The 15,551-nt window shown below is 41.0% G+C and overlaps 1 protein-coding gene across 4 annotated transcripts in view; it reads left to right on the top strand.

The window, feature by feature from the left end:
* kalrna (kalirin RhoGEF kinase a) overlaps positions 1 to 15,551 on the top strand; it is a 154,046-nt gene that overhangs the window by 131,004 nt on the left and 7,491 nt on the right. For 2 of the 4 annotated variants that reach the window (XM_073473303.1, XM_073473300.1), the window contains exons 41-53: positions 7,983 to 8,189; positions 8,708 to 8,793; positions 10,398 to 10,544; positions 11,159 to 11,254; positions 12,799 to 12,917; positions 13,065 to 13,131; positions 13,462 to 13,565; positions 13,663 to 13,732; positions 13,853 to 13,939; positions 14,081 to 14,173; positions 14,702 to 14,752; positions 14,847 to 14,924; positions 15,037 to 15,222. In XM_073473303.1, coding sequence (XP_073329404.1) covers positions 7,983 to 8,189; positions 8,708 to 8,793; positions 10,398 to 10,544; positions 11,159 to 11,254; positions 12,799 to 12,917; positions 13,065 to 13,131; positions 13,462 to 13,565; positions 13,663 to 13,732; positions 13,853 to 13,939; positions 14,081 to 14,173; positions 14,702 to 14,752; positions 14,847 to 14,924; positions 15,037 to 15,222 — 1,391 coding nt within the window. The remainder of the gene's footprint in view (positions 1 to 7,982; positions 8,190 to 8,707; positions 8,794 to 10,397; positions 10,545 to 11,158; positions 11,255 to 12,798; positions 12,918 to 13,064; positions 13,132 to 13,461; positions 13,566 to 13,662; positions 13,733 to 13,852; positions 13,940 to 14,080; positions 14,174 to 14,701; positions 14,753 to 14,846; positions 14,925 to 15,036; positions 15,223 to 15,551) is intronic. The other 2 variants (XM_073473301.1, XM_073473302.1) reach the window with 1 other exon arrangement.

The following is a 15,551-nucleotide window of genomic DNA, read 5'->3' as shown; positions in this document are numbered from 1 at the left end:
CCAGAGATTCACATAAGTTCACATCAGAGGGGCAAATATTCCTGCATTCAATTAAAAGTCAAATTAAAAGTATTTAGTATAATTTTTATATTTTCAGTCTCTGAACGTGACCAGAATACAGGAAACAAAGTATCTGAAACACACATTTTTCTGGAGGAAAAGGACCCCAGAGCCAGGATTTTATTTTGAATTCCTCCCTGTTTTTTAGGTGTAAAGGTTGATAGATACGATTAGTTTTGAAATGTCAAACATGTTGTATGACATAGAGATAACTCTCTGTATAATGGCCTCCACTATCATCAAAGTGTTGTGCTTTTAGAGCAAAATTGCCATCAGTAGTCACTAAGGACTGATTCTAGGTTATGATTTAGTTTTGAGAGCGCTGGAAATGATTCTGCTTTAGCTGATTTACATTTTACGAAAGGGAGGACCTCTATTGCTGCTACCAGTTCTACTTCTCTTACTGTTGATACTGCTGTTACAAGGAATACTGGCCCTGTTCAGTGGTTGAGATGGAGAGCGTTTGAGAGGAAGAAACAAAGAACGATTGAAACTAAAATAAATATACAGATTGTAAAGACAAGAAATATACTGAGGTCTTCTCAGGTCAGAGCTGAAGCATGTGTCTGTAGGACCTTATGTAACCTACTTTTATCTGCAATGCTGAATGCTTTGAAGACTCGATTAAAGCTTTATCTGTGTCTCTTCCTCTTGATAGGAGACCATAGGGACTGTGTGTGTGTGGTGTGCGTGTGTGTGTGTGTGTGTGTGTTTGTATCCACACTACAAACAAGTCTCCATTTTACAAAATATCATCTGAAGCCCAATGACTTTTCTGATCCACATGAATTCAAGCCTCACATGTAAGTCAGTCTGTCACATAAATGTGTGATGCAGTGGTGCTGGTATATTTAGAGTGGTAAGATAATAACTGGCAGTAGTATCTGTTTGTGTAGATAGTATAGTTGTGTGTGTCAGATGTTTAAGGCACAGGAGGGAGGGAGGGAGGGAGGGAGGGAGAGAGAGAGAGAGGTATGAGAGGAATGTCATCACGCCAGATTACTGTCTCTTCCTGTCATTGATAAAAAAAGCATGATGAGGCAGGCGGAGGGAGAGAGGACTACAATGTTAATACTTTTCACATAATACAAATACTCCTCTTACTCTATTTGATTTTGAGTTAAAGGGGAATTCCACTGGTTTTCACATTCCACACAGTCCGGGATAACTACTGCTGTAGCTACCTCAACTATTTTGGCAACTAAAGCTGGAATCCTGATTCGCAAGTGCATGTTAGATGTTAGATGTGGTCATAGTTTGAATTTGTCATTGTGCCTCCTGTACATGACAGCGGTGTGAGCCAAGCCTGCGTTTGTGTGTGATTTCAGCTTCTGGTGAATGGTAGATTTCAAATACAGTAGAACTTAATCTGTCCATGCTTTTCTGACCAGCAAGTTAACAAACTGTTATTATTTTCAATATTAAAAGCATGTAAAAGTCAGCTATAAGCGTCAATGATATAAACATTTTGGATGGTTGTGGCTCAGCAGGTAGAGCAGGTCCTACTTGCAGAGTGGGCAGTTTTCTTAAAGGGACAGTTCACCCTAAAATCAAAAGTAGGTATTTTTTCCTCTTAGGTGTGTAGTGTTATTTATCTATTCTAAGTGTGTTGGTGTGAGTTGCAGAGTTTTGGAGATATTGGCTGTAGAGATGTTTGCTTTCTCTTGAATATAATGGAACTAGTTGGTACAAGCCACTCAGCTTGTGGTGCTCAAAGTGCCAAACATTTTATTTTTCCAGATAATCATGACCCAGTTACTCAAGATATTCATTCATTCATTCATTCATTCATTCATTGACCTTGTCATGAGCAGTTTCATGTAGAAAAACATTTTTTTAACCACACCTGTCAACTGTATCGCTGCCCAAAGTGGAAGTGTGCATCTAATGGACGTGAGGCTAGCTAACGAGCTGATGAGGACACCATTAATCTTTATATTGTACGCTATCATGAGCATTAGCCTCTCGTCCATGAGTTGATGCACGCTTCCCTCTGCACTGTGATACTGTGTAGTTAGGTGGAAAGAAAATAGTTCCTAACCTACATGAAACTGCCCACAACAAGGTCTGTGGATTATCTTCTGTAACCAGGTCATGATTTCTGAAAGGAGACATTGCTGTTGAGTTTCTCAAATGTATTTTGAGAGTGCCATCTAGTTCCATTACAGTGGAGAGAGGGAAGACATCTCTACAGCTGATATCTCCAAAACTCAACACAACTCACTCTGTAAATGGCACTACAGGACAGAGGAACAAATAAATGTTTTTGATTTAGGTTTGAACTGTCCCTTTAAGCAAGACACCAAATCCCAGCACCTCTCACATCACTGTCGTGTGTGTGTATATGAGAGATAATGGAAGAACAACTGTAAAGCTCTTTGAATTAAAGCACTATTTAAATGCCGACCAAAGACGAGGAATTTATTTTAAAAAATTAGAAAGTCTAACCGAACCGAACCAGTGTGAACGGATAAGCTGGCAGCACGGAGTGAGGGTGTGTCGGTCTGATGGTGTTCACTGTCTGATAACTGTAGGCTACAGGTCCATCACTCAACAAAATATAGAGAAATGTCCCACAAAGCAACGTCACATGACCAAACAACAGTAACGTAGTAACTGGTCGTGTCTTTGGCAACTTATGAGGGGAAAAAATACCGCATTTATACGTGGAAAAGCCTCTGTCCTCCTGTCTGTTCGACCGACTCTTCCTCACATTTCTGCCCAAAAAACAGCATCTGTCCCCGGCAAAAAAATCACCGTGACGGTCAGCCCTCCCGACCGAGACTTCAGTGAACTTCACCCCCGGAAAACAGCATCCCTCCTCGCTAAACAGTGGTAAACAGTGTCCTCTCGCAGCAGGAAACACAACAATTATGTGTGTGAAAAAACTTTTTTTAAGTTGACAAAAAAGGGTCAAGTAGAACAAAAAGGAAACGAGCCATATTGTTTTACATTTTGGGCGTGACAGTCATGTACAGGTTGAGTGCAGAGTGTAGCTGAAGGTTTGATTCCCTGCCTGGCTCAGTGGTCAGGGCAGACACACAGCAGCTCTTTTTTAAAAAGCTTCCACCAAACAAGACAAAACACAGTCAGGTACTCAAAGAGGAGCGATAATGTGTATGTGTGTGTTGAGCTTTGTGCGCCTGAGTACTGTCTTGTCAATGCAGCCATTCATAGACAAAATGTGTGTGTGTAGTGTAATTACAGAGTGAAACTGTGTGTGTGTGTGTGTGTGTGTGTGTGTGTGTGTGTGTGTGTGTGTGTGTGTGTGTGTGTGTGTGTGTGTGTGTGTGTGTGTGTGTGTGATTAAAGATGGTGAGTGATGGGGTTTTTAACAGTAGACGGTCTGTCTTTCTGTCGGCGGCAAAACAAAAGCTTCCTTGTCTGGTCTCACCTGACTTTGGCCGTCAGTGTGTCACACAGTATTCAGTGTTACCCAAAGTACTAAAGCTGCAGCACTCTCTCTCCAACTATCACTTCTTAAATGAACACTGGACCTCACTTAGTGATGACTGATGATGACCATTAGCAAAACCCGTTCCTCATTATATCCTAAAATAGACTGACCATGTAGTAGAAAGTGGCGTGTGTAGTTTCCAAAGTTAAACATGATTTGTGTGAGAGGGATGCCGGGCTGTAATTCTGTGACAGGAAATTGTTGTGAGGTGTGGGCGTGCTGCTAGGAACAGATACAGTAGATGATAAAATGACAGTCTGGATCATGAATGACAAGTCATGCTGGATCCAAAGCATCTCAAGACTCCGTGGCTGTCACAAAGACCGGTACAGCTACATTTTTTTTTGTCACCTTTGTTCCACTAGTGTGACAAGTTTCTGCTTCCTGCTGCTGTTGGTCCCTTTTCTCTATCTGAGGTCATGAAAGAACTGGAGTGTCCTTTTTTGAGATGAAGATGCATCCCAATGAGCAAACATATCCAGAAGACATCAATTCAGCGTCTTCTCCGACACTGAAAAGACTTCCAATGGAGAGCCAGAATGAAAGTCCTTTTGACATATATTATAGTATTCTTTATTAGCTTTATTGAATATTATGTTTTGGTCATCCAACCATGGAACATTAGCCTACTTGATTAAGGTTGGATGAGCAAAACATGGTATTAAATAAAGCTGATACTGTAAATAGCTCACCTGGTAAAGTGCATTCCTTTTGCAAGCTGCTGATGTCAAGGCCCAGGGTTCAAATCCTCTGTAGCTTTTGCTGCATGGAGTGAAAACTGGCCGTCATAGAAACTTTAAGTTTGACGTCAGCAAAGATGTTATTTGACGTCTTTTGCTCTGTGGGATCATGCCACAGAGGTTTCAACAACAGCTTCATAGCAACACCTGAGCCCCTCCATCTGCTGAGGAAGCTATGAGACGTGGCTAAAAGCTCTAGAAACACCAGATGAGGGGATGCTGTGTGTAGAGTGCATTTTTGTCATGTTTCTGTGTTCAGTGTCAACGATGAACCTTTAAGCTCAGTGTGTGGAATGGTCCTTTTAACAGCTGTTCCTGGTTGTAGTGGTGACTGGTGAGCTCCCAGCTGCTGACAGCAGCACATTGTGGTTCTGCATCGTCATTTTTCCCTGATTGAGGAGCTGTGTGTGTGTGTGTGCGCGCATTCTACTCCTTGATGAGTTTCTGTGGTCAGCCAGCTGTCAAGGCCACATTATGACTAACAGTGGTGATGAAAGCGCACACACACACACACACACACACACACACACACACACACACACACACAGGTGAACAGGTGACCTATGACATGTTTCCCTCTCTTTTGAACACATGGCTGGATTTGCTCAGTAGCACTTGAGGGAGTAAGCACTGAAACACCGGGAGTGAGTGACGACAGGGAGTGAGTGAGAGGGAGGAAAGGAATGATGAATCAGGAGGAGTGTTGGTGGGCCAGAACCTGTTGTTACTGTCAGTGAACTGAGCTGTGGACTGGGCTAACTGAGCTGATGGCTCTCAGTTTCTGTCTCCTCATACAGACACACTGATTAATGTCCAATCCAAACCAAGTACAAAATGAATAAATAAGCTTCCTGGGTGAAAGGACCTACCTTGACCTTGACCTCATGTTCAGCAGTATTCCTCCAGCTGTGCTCAAATAATTGAAAGTGGTGCCATATTATTCATTAATACTGCACCAGCGTGCTTTATGCTCTGTGAAGGTTATCATTATAAGTGCAAATTATTAGATAACAATGTTGAATATTGTTGAAGAAGGTTCTCAGTCATCCAGGTCATGGTCATTTTAAGTTCTATATCGTAGGCAGCTGGACTTGTTTCAGTTTCTTGAAGACATTTCACCTCGCAGTTCAGAACTGAAGAAGCCTCTTGGATGAGAGGTGAAACGTCTTCAAGAAACTGAAACACGTCCAGTTGCCTACGATACAGCACTTAAAAAGATGTTGAATAATGTTTCCAAAATGCTCCCTGAAATAAAAGGCTGGCTTGCTGTTTAGTTTTCAATCACAATCTGTCAGATAAATGAAATCAGCCATTACAGGCATTCTTGGAAATTAACAGTGATAAAGAAGGTTGTGGAAACCATGTGACTGAGTGCAACAACTCATGTTTCCAATAGAAGTACGAGTTCATCAAAAACTGTCTCAGGGTTACAGACAGTAGGATTTTAGACTATATTTTCAAGGTGTAGTTTGTGATTTAGTCTCAAAGGTCCCATGTTATCAGGCTTGGTGTGCTTTACACATTTCCCTGGTTTGCCTTCAGGGCAGGTTGGCTACGCTACATTCCAGGCTGAATGTGAGTTAAAGGTTAAGTATTCTTTGCAAGAGCAAATTATGAGGGAGACCAACAAAGGTGTGTGTATGTGTGTGTGTGTGTGTGTGTGTGTTTTGTAGATATAGTCAGTCTACCATGTCCCCCTCCACCTCCCTGCAGTTTCATATTTTTGTTCTGTCAAGTGTGTGTATTAGTTTTTCATGGGAGAAGAAGAGAAGCAGGCACCTCAGCAGCACTGGGTGACCTTGGTTGCTGTGTTTGAACAGAAAGTTGTATTAGTGCCACAATCCTGATACTGTCAGATAACAACAGCCAACAGCTGACACTAATGCAGACTCATTAACCCACAGTGCTCAAGTAAATCTGAACTGACACAAACACAGTCTGGTGTATCTGCACGTGGTCGGTGCTGGTCTAGGAAGTGAAAGTGTTTTTATTGCTGTTCTTACAGGGAACATTGTCACAGAAATGGAAAATATCACGTTTGGTTTTTTTTGCCATCTGCAGCTAGGCAACAATCATCAGTGTACAAACAGGAAAAGTTTAGATTAAAAGAAGAGAAAGGGAGGAGGAGGGAGGGAATGACTAGGAAGAGAAATTAAGGTAAACCAAATAAAGCCCATCTATAGAAGGTACAGCAGAACACCTCAGGAGATTCTGCTGACCCTTAACTTTTCATTTCCTGCCTGAAACGCACACACACACACACTTGGACACCACACCAACACCGCAGCAACCACAGCCTGTAGCTCCCAGCTGTGTGTGAGTGCAGCTGATCTCCCACACTCCTGACACATGACACACACCCACACACACACACACACACACACACACACACACACACACACACAAACACAAACAAAAAAACAAAAACACACACACACAGTGCAAATTATGCAAAAATGGTTAGACAGTGCACTGACACCTCAGTAATTTCAGTGTAACATGTCACCCATTGGATATATACGATTTATTTCCTGTTTCCTGCTTATATTTAATCAGTTTCAAATATTTCTCCCTTTGCTTTAACACCTGAACGTTGAATTAAAACATTTCCACATTGAACTATTTAAAGAGAGAAGTATTTAATCTCCAACACGGGTACATGTGTCAGAAGTGACAGGATTATCAGAGGAGTGTGAGGCACGAGAGCAGCTGCTGAACAGACTTTGACATTCCTAGAAAATATCATCTGGATCTCACTCACCAAGAGCCAAAACATGACGCTGCTATGCCTGAACACATTTAACTGAAGCACATGTGTCAGAATGGGACAGAGCGAGAGTAACATTACAGATATCTGCAGCTCATTCATGTTTTCAAGTCAAAACCTAATTTCAAAATATCTCTGCTTACATGTAGGCTAGTTTAAAGATCTGTGTGGTTCTGACCGGTGATAATTTCATTGAAAGGTATCTATGATTTCTCATAGTGAAAGATCAAAATGAGATTATGTATACATGCAGCTGGAACTAAAGCTTTTACTGTCAACAAGTGTCATTAACCAGTGATGGTGACCACTAATTCATACAGACACACACACACACACACAAACACGTTTATCATAACCACTACTTGCCTAACACTAACCCCGATCTTAAACCAAGTCGTCATCTTAAAATGTAATGTTTTACATTATGGGTACTTGTGTTTTGTCCCCAGAAGGAAGGCGGGTCCCCACAATGTGACAGATTTATGTCCCCACAACTTTATTATACACGTCCACACATAGAGAGCCTCTTCTGATTTACTGAGATAATTGAGAACTTGATTGTTTGCAGTTATGTGATGAACGATCGACGATGTCGGAGTGGGTGAACTCTCATCAGCTGATTTAACATGACTGTAAATGTCAAACACAGAGTGCAGAGACCAACGTCTGTTTGAATCACAACAAAGAAACACGTTGAACAGGACGACATAAAGTGTTCCTCCATTTACCTGCAAAACATGAAGAACTTTGTCTTTTTTTTCAATCCTGAGCCAGGAACCATTTGGACATTATGAAACGAGAACAAGGGAAACAGAAAACAGAAACATCCTCCACAGTATTGTGTTGTATTATGAATTGATCTCTAAAACATTGGGAACACTGTGGAAGCAGAATAAGTGAGCGCTACCAAAGACTGATGGATTTCACTAAAATGAAAACTTTATCTGATTTCTTTCAGAAAATTATCCTGTTAGTGGCTCTGATGGAAAGACCGAGTCAGTGGCGAACCTTCAGCCGCAGCCTTCCCTCAGCTCCCTGCAGTCCAGCTCCCCTGGTCCCAAACGCTCTGGAAACACTCTGAGAAAATGGCTGACCAGTCCAGTCCGCCGCCTCAGCCACGGCAGCTCCGTCAAGAAACTTCCCAATAACAAACAGAAGAAGACTGGTAAGACAAAACAACAGGTTCTGGTTGTATTCAGACCACAAGTTGAGCTCAGTCAACATAAATCTGTAGCAAACAAATCGGCATCAGCAGAATAATGAGACCTTACTGAGCCAAAAGAAGCTCTGATTGGATTCTGCCACAAGCTGCCACATTTCAAAGCATACCAGAATGTATTAGATTGTTTTTTCTATCATGTAGCCGTCGGTTTGAGTTTAGTTTAGTACAATGAAAATGTATCTTGTAAAACTGTTGCAAGTGTTAAGAATTAATGATTGGCTGATTTTAAATATCTAATTTCATTTCTAATTTAGCGTTCTTTAAGGCACCAACAGGAAAAGTTTTCACTCCATCATTGTGTAACAATAACACAACTTTGACATAAGAAATGTGACTAAATGTTCACTGTGATAGATAACTTATTTCAAGTAGGACTTTGGAATTAGGCTGGAACACCCTACATGCTCCAAAACCTCTTCATATATTTACTCTGAGTGTTTGAGTAATGATCTGATTGACAGGACCAGGATCAGGAAGAGAGGAGAGCAGGAAGAGTATCGACCTGGGACAGCCTGACCTTGGCCTGCAGGATGACATCATCGATGAGGTAGGCCGTCAGATGTTTCAGCTGTCATTTGGTTTTAAATAGCTGGTATTTCACAAAACGGTTGACATTTAATTGCTTAACGCCAGTTCCCCTTTTTTGAGACTTTGTCAGTGTTTTTGCTTAGTTATTCTTAGTTCTGATTCATTCTTGCAGGAAATATTGCCATCACTTTGCTATCTAACTCAAATAAGGATAGCAGGAAATCTAGAATAGATCTGTTAAAAGTGAAAGTATTGCATTAATATTCAACGACTCTGAAGCTGTCAGGTTTTCTGACAATTTCCCCCAAATGATAGTGTTACTGAAATGTAATAGAGCTGATTGGTTGTAAATATAATTTTCTTATTATTTGTTTAATATAGTAGGTACAATGTATGTGCTCACACACTAATTTTCAAAAACAAATCAAAATGGTGAAACAGCATTATTTAGTTCAGTAATGTTGCTACGAAGTTTTCTGGTTTTGTCTGTTCCTGCCTACATGAGGTATTAATACTGTCTACTTTCAAGTAATGGACAGTAACAGCTTAATTTCCTCTTTCCATGTGTAATGGGTCTGACACACATACATCCCACACACACACACACACATATACATCCCACACACCATCACACACAGACAGACAGACACACACACACACACACACACACACACACACACACACACAGATTGATAAAACTCCAAAATGACTCACAGATTACTGACAGTGGAAGCTGACTTCCTGGTCCTCATTTGTTGTCAAAACTCAGCAACTTTTTTTTTTACAACTGAAACCCTAAAAATAAAACTAATTGATAAAGCAAGATAACATGGCAGTGTGATGAAAACAATGCTGTTTTTCTTCATTCTTGTAGTTTAATGACCATGAGGGACACGCTGTGGAACAGGAACAGAGGTTTTAAAGATTAACATGAGGACAATAAGTAATATTGGGGAGCTGATGTGAGAAGAAAAACATGTGTTCAACAGATCAATCAATCCAAAGTTGTTTTTGTTTGTTACGTAGGGAAGCAACAAAGCATTCGTTACAATAATGAAACACAAGTCAGAGTTCCTCTTCAGCTTCTTCAAACGGCATTCTGTGGCAGCTGAGTGCATGTAAACATTCTGCAGCACAGACCTCTGTTAACAGAACAAATCTGGATGTAACTCAAATGCAGCTTTGTGTTTGAGGAGTTGATCAGCCTGCCAGAGTTAACTCACACGCTCAGAGAATTTTATCCTACAAACAAAACTAACTTGTGAGGCAATATAAAAATAAAAAAAAAACATATAAACACATAAATGAATCAATATAGTTCAATATATAAACATGTTTTTTTGTTTTTTAAAATAACTTTATTCACAGGTAAATTTTTTCTTTTTTATTATTAACCTTAAATAAATGTGTTCCCCTGAAATAAATCAAAGTTAATATATTTATTGAACTTTATTGACTAATTTGTATAATTTTATATATTTGTTTATTTATATATTTATTGCCCCATTTATTTATGCCAACATTTATTGATTGTGACCAACAAAGTGATGTTTATAACAAGATAGTAAATAGTGAGTTTTGTCCTCTCTAATTGACTCTGTGTCGTGTGTCTGTCTCCTTCAGAGAGTCCTCAGTAAAGACGGTAACCTCCTGTCTAAGACGTCCTCTGGGATGCAGAGCGGCGGGGAGGAGGAGCAGGACGAGGAGGCTCACACCCCTCTGCCTCCCCCCATGGAGATCATCAAGGACCCGTCGGCTCAGGACGACAAGGTGAGAGGAGACGGGAGGGAGGAGGGGGAGGCTTTCACTGCTGGTCTGTCCTGATGTCGTCTTTTATTAGAGACTGAAACTGATCTCCAGTCAGCGTTAGATTCACATGTAGACTGAAGCCTGTTTGTGTCCACTAACATCAGCTTCGTTTATTCAATCCTAACTTTACTGTGCTGCTGCTTTCAGTTTAGATTTTTAGCTTTTATTTTAGAATGATTTTTTTCATATCAGTGTTTCTCAGTCTTTTTAATTCAATTTGTGTAAATTCTGGATTTTCTTAATTTCAATCTGTTTTCAGTCGCTTTTATACATGTCACTCATTTGTTTATTTCTATTATATACAGTAGCGTAATTTGTTAGTTTGATTAAGGTTTAGAACAGCTGTATCGGTGGTGTTGACGTCTTCAGGTTTAAACCCTGCAGTGTGCACATGTGTAGCTCCGCTCTGATCTGCTGCTGTCCTCTGCTACCTAACAGCTTTTCTCTCTTTCACTGCTGTTGTTTCTTTAATTCTTTGCCACGACCTTCTGTCTTTCTTCCTGCCTTCTCTCCTCCACTCCTAATCTTTCTAACACGCTGTTGCTTTTGACCCTCTTCTCCTCTTCCTCTCTCAGTCTTCATCCTTGCTAACGTCTCTGCAGTCGTCCTCTGAGGTGCCCAGCGCTGCCGAGCTGGTTAGCGCCATAGAAAAACTGGTTAAAACCAAGATGGTGAGTGTGTGTGATCGTGTGCATGTGTCACAAACGGCTTCTCTTTAAAATGAGCACAGACCAAAAACACATGTTGTGCAGATGAGTTGTCCTCAAAATGAGGGACTGAACACAACCTGTTCACCCGCCATCTCCGCGACACCTCTGCAACATGTCGTGCTCTTTTCACAAAATGAATATAATAGTGAAGATATGGAATAACAACAGTCCTGCATGTACATTAGTGTTCTTGTGAATTATATATCATCTCTTCATTTGTGTTCATATCTTCAGTACTTTTAGTATATTTATTCATACTAAAACACTGTAATGCTCCATTTCAGTGGGATTAACATCACAGGGGAAAGTGATGAATTACTTTTTCTCTGTGTTTCTCTGTAATTTTACTAAAATTCAGACCAGAACAATGAACCATTATGAAACACAGGATATAGTTTGTGACACTATATCCTGGACAATTGAAGGTAAGGCAGACATACTGTAAACTTACTTTCTCAGAGTCATAACTCAGTCAAATCTGAAAACATAGACCTGAAACACAGATTGATATCATTCAGTGTGACATACGCTTCCCGAGGAAGCAATGGATGTTTGTCTCTGATGTCCATGGCGACAAATAAGGAATCATAAGTAAAAGGTGCTTCTTGCCTGAGAGTCAGCACATTTTTAAGTTTTCTTCAGAATAAAAATAATCCAGTGATGTGCTGTGCATCAATGGGTACATGCCATTCTGAATACTTGAAATGGTGCCAGTTTGCCAAAATAAACCAATAAAGGCTACAGACAGGGTTCAAATGAGAACACCAGCACGACATTACAGCGACAAATTTGATGAGCTTTTATGGGTCTACTCCTCTGATGACTGTCATTTTTTTTCATTTGTTGTATTGGTTCCTAAACAGACCTTCAGTATATGCTTGTGTTAGCATGTCTCCATCTATCAAATGAATAAACTCCATTTAGATGCAAAAGTCCAATTTCACACCGAGCTGATTGTAAGTAGAGTGACAGAGACCTTGTCCTGCCTGACATCCACTTTAAAATACAAAGATATTGCTCTGAATGGGACTGAGATCACAGCAGGGCCAGCCAGCTCCCTGAAAAACAGTACATTTGTTTAGGTTGGAGGAAGAAACATTATTTTTCCAATAGCTAAATCAGTTTCTGTTGCATCTCATTTGCCAACACAATGTGTAACCTTTGTGTATGATTTACTGTACGAAATGATGTTATTAAATCTAACAGCAAAACCAGCACACACTGACAATACCACAGCCCTTCAACATGTTCCTTATGGCTACCAAAGACGAGCTTCTGCTGCCCTCTGCTGTCGTGAACTATAGTGTCATTATGCTGATGCTGGTGGGTTTTGGATAGAGGGTACAGACTGTTGTTCATATTGTAAAGCCACATCTGTGATTCTGGTAAATACGGACTCAACAAAAAGAAGACTTGTAGCTGTAGCTGCTTTTCTAAATCTATGACAAACAATTGTTGTATTTATTTCACCTCTAAACCCTGACCTCCTCCTCTCCTCTCCTCAGACTCTGGAACCAGGAGCGTACCCTGGCTTCGCCTCTCTGTCTCCACCAGAGCAAACCACACCTGTCCAGCCACGAAATCCTGAACTGGAGCAGAGAGCCAAAGCTATGAGAGGACGGATGTGAGTACAGCCTTACTCCTTCTGCTACTACTATTACTGCCACAACCACCACATTGCATTTTGACTAGTAGCTGCCTTGCTGCAGCAGAAACAAGAGGCTGACAGTGATGACATGTCCTCAGCTGATGTTACTGTTATTCTGCTTAGGTTTGTTCTGAACGAGCTGATTCAGACGGAGAAGGACTACGTTAAAGACCTGGGCATCGTGGTGGAGGTGAGACACTTACTGCTTATCTGTGCCTGATTATCCTGCAACCACCAGTCAGTATTATCTACTCTGCACAGGCCCATAAAGACTTTCCTCATCGTCATTGTCTAACTCCATCATCTTTCACTGTAATTGGTACATTAATGAAGAGCACAGAACCTCAGATCAATGTGTCTTTGATATGAAAGAGGCTGACAGAAGCACTGTGTGCTCAGCAACAGTCTCAGGGCTGTTCTGTTGTGGCTAGATGTAAAACATTTGGTTTGATGTTAATCTGACATCTCTAACTGAGGAGAAGTAAGCAGAGCAACCAGCTGACCTTGTGTGACCCTGCAGGGCTTCATGAAGAGGATTGAGGAAAAGGGCGTCCCCGACGACATGAAAGGAAAAGACAAAATCGTCTTTGGGAACATCCACCAGATCTACGACTGGCACAGAGAGTAAGTTCAGTCATGGTGTGAATGGGAGGAGGGGTCGGGTGGAGCTCGTACTGTTTGCATGTGCTGACTGATGACACCTCTCTGCTGGCTCTGTCAGGTTCTTCGTAGGAGAGCTGGAGAAATGTCTGGAAGACAATGAACACCTTCCTGAGCTCTTCATCAAACACGTGAGTGGACCACTATGGTGTGGATGATGATGAACATGTCCTGTTGACCTGGAAAAATCCCTAAGCCCCCTGTGATCTGCTCACTAAAACTGTGTGTGTGTGTGTGTGTGTGTGTTACAGGAGAGGAGACTCCACATGTATGTGATTTATTGTCAGAATAAGCCGAAGTCTGAGTTCATCGTAGCAGAATATGACACATTTTTTGACGTAAGTGATGTTTTTACGTGACGTTTTATGTTATATTATCTTATGCAGTTGATATTTAACTGACTGGATGTATAAGAGAAACTTGAATCTAAGAAATGGATTAAAAGAAGCGTTCTGATGCTTTTGGTGTTTGTCTTCCAGGCAATCCAGCAGGACATCCAGTCCAGGTTGACTATCAGTGACTTCCTCATCAAACCAATCCAGAGGATCACCAAATACCAGCTGCTCCTGAAGGTAGCATACACTCACATTCTTATTTATTTTGAATCAGATTAATTATGGGAAAAAAATCCCTGCCCCCTCATGCAAATGTAGTAATTACAGGCTTTATAAAAGATCATCTTTACTATAATGCAATATAAAGACTTTTAAAATGTTTTATGGAACCTTAATGCAACTGGTAACTCTCCATCGCTTTGTGGCATAACGACAGTATATACTGTACATCGGGGCACTTTCAGAAACTTGAGTAATAATTAGTGTTGTATAAAAAGAATCCTCTCCCTCGGGATTACCAGCACTATTAAGGAATTTTTAAAAATAGGTTCAAGTTTAGAGACAAGACTGTTTACTGATTTGAGGGCAGTAATAGATGGTTATTTGGAGGCTCCACAAGCTGTAAATGTATTGAACTGAAGTGTTTTGAGTGTTGGGAGTCCCATGGAGCAGATTTTAGTCGCAAGCCAAGAGGACAGTGTGTATTTATTAATCTGACATGATGTATTCACAGTGTGTTGAGTCTGTGGTCATTGTTCTCCTCAGGACTTCCTGAAGTTCAGTTCCAAGGCAGGCTTGGACTGCGAACAAATAGAGGTAAAAACACAACATAGGTGCTGAAATGTCACAGTTTGCATGACTCATCTTCCAGCCAAGGATTTAAATCCCTCTCTCTCTCTGGCTCTTACAGAAAGCTGTAGATTTGATGTCTCAGGTCCCTAAACTGTGTAATGACATGATGAACCTGGGTCGGCTGCAGGGATACGAGGTACGTACACTTCCTGTACATTGCAGTGCACCCTCCACCTGTTAGTACAGGTTATACAAAGTGACCGGTAAGCACTAAATTGATTGTGTTGACCTATCCCATGTGTCTGCAGGGCAAGCTGACGTGTCAGGGCAAACTGCTACAGCAGGAAACCTTCTTTGTAACAGAGCAGGACGCCGGCGTCCTGTCGCGCTCCAAAGAACGACGAGTTTTCCTCTTTGAACAGATCGTCATCTTCAGCGAGCTGCTCAGGAAAGGATCGACCACGCCCGGGTACCAGTTCAAGAAGAGCATCAAGGTACACACAGGATAGGCTCCTGTTTTGGGAGGATATCATTAGGCCTTGTAAAGAGTAACTCAACGCTAAATCCAGTTTTTCAGTTTTTGAGTCACTTTATTACACTCACTACTAACCCTGCTCCCACTTTATGTGTATTCAATTATATACAGAAGTTTTTTTCCAGAGAAAATCCAGTAATTTGTCCACTTGAAAAATCTGACATAACCCAAGACACTTCACCCAAAAAACTCAGATGTGATCATTAATGCTACGATGATGTTGAAGCTAAAGCAAGTTACGTGCTCAGTTGCTCTTAAAAAATAAGAAAAAAATGAGGAAAAAGTAAG

The sequence above is a fragment of the Pagrus major genome, chromosome 9 (genome assembly GCF_040436345.1).
Source record: "Pagrus major chromosome 9, Pma_NU_1.0".
NCBI classification, from domain to species: Eukaryota; Metazoa; Chordata; class Actinopteri; order Spariformes; family Sparidae; genus Pagrus; species Pagrus major.
This window is presented reverse-complemented; position numbering and strand designations above follow the sequence as displayed.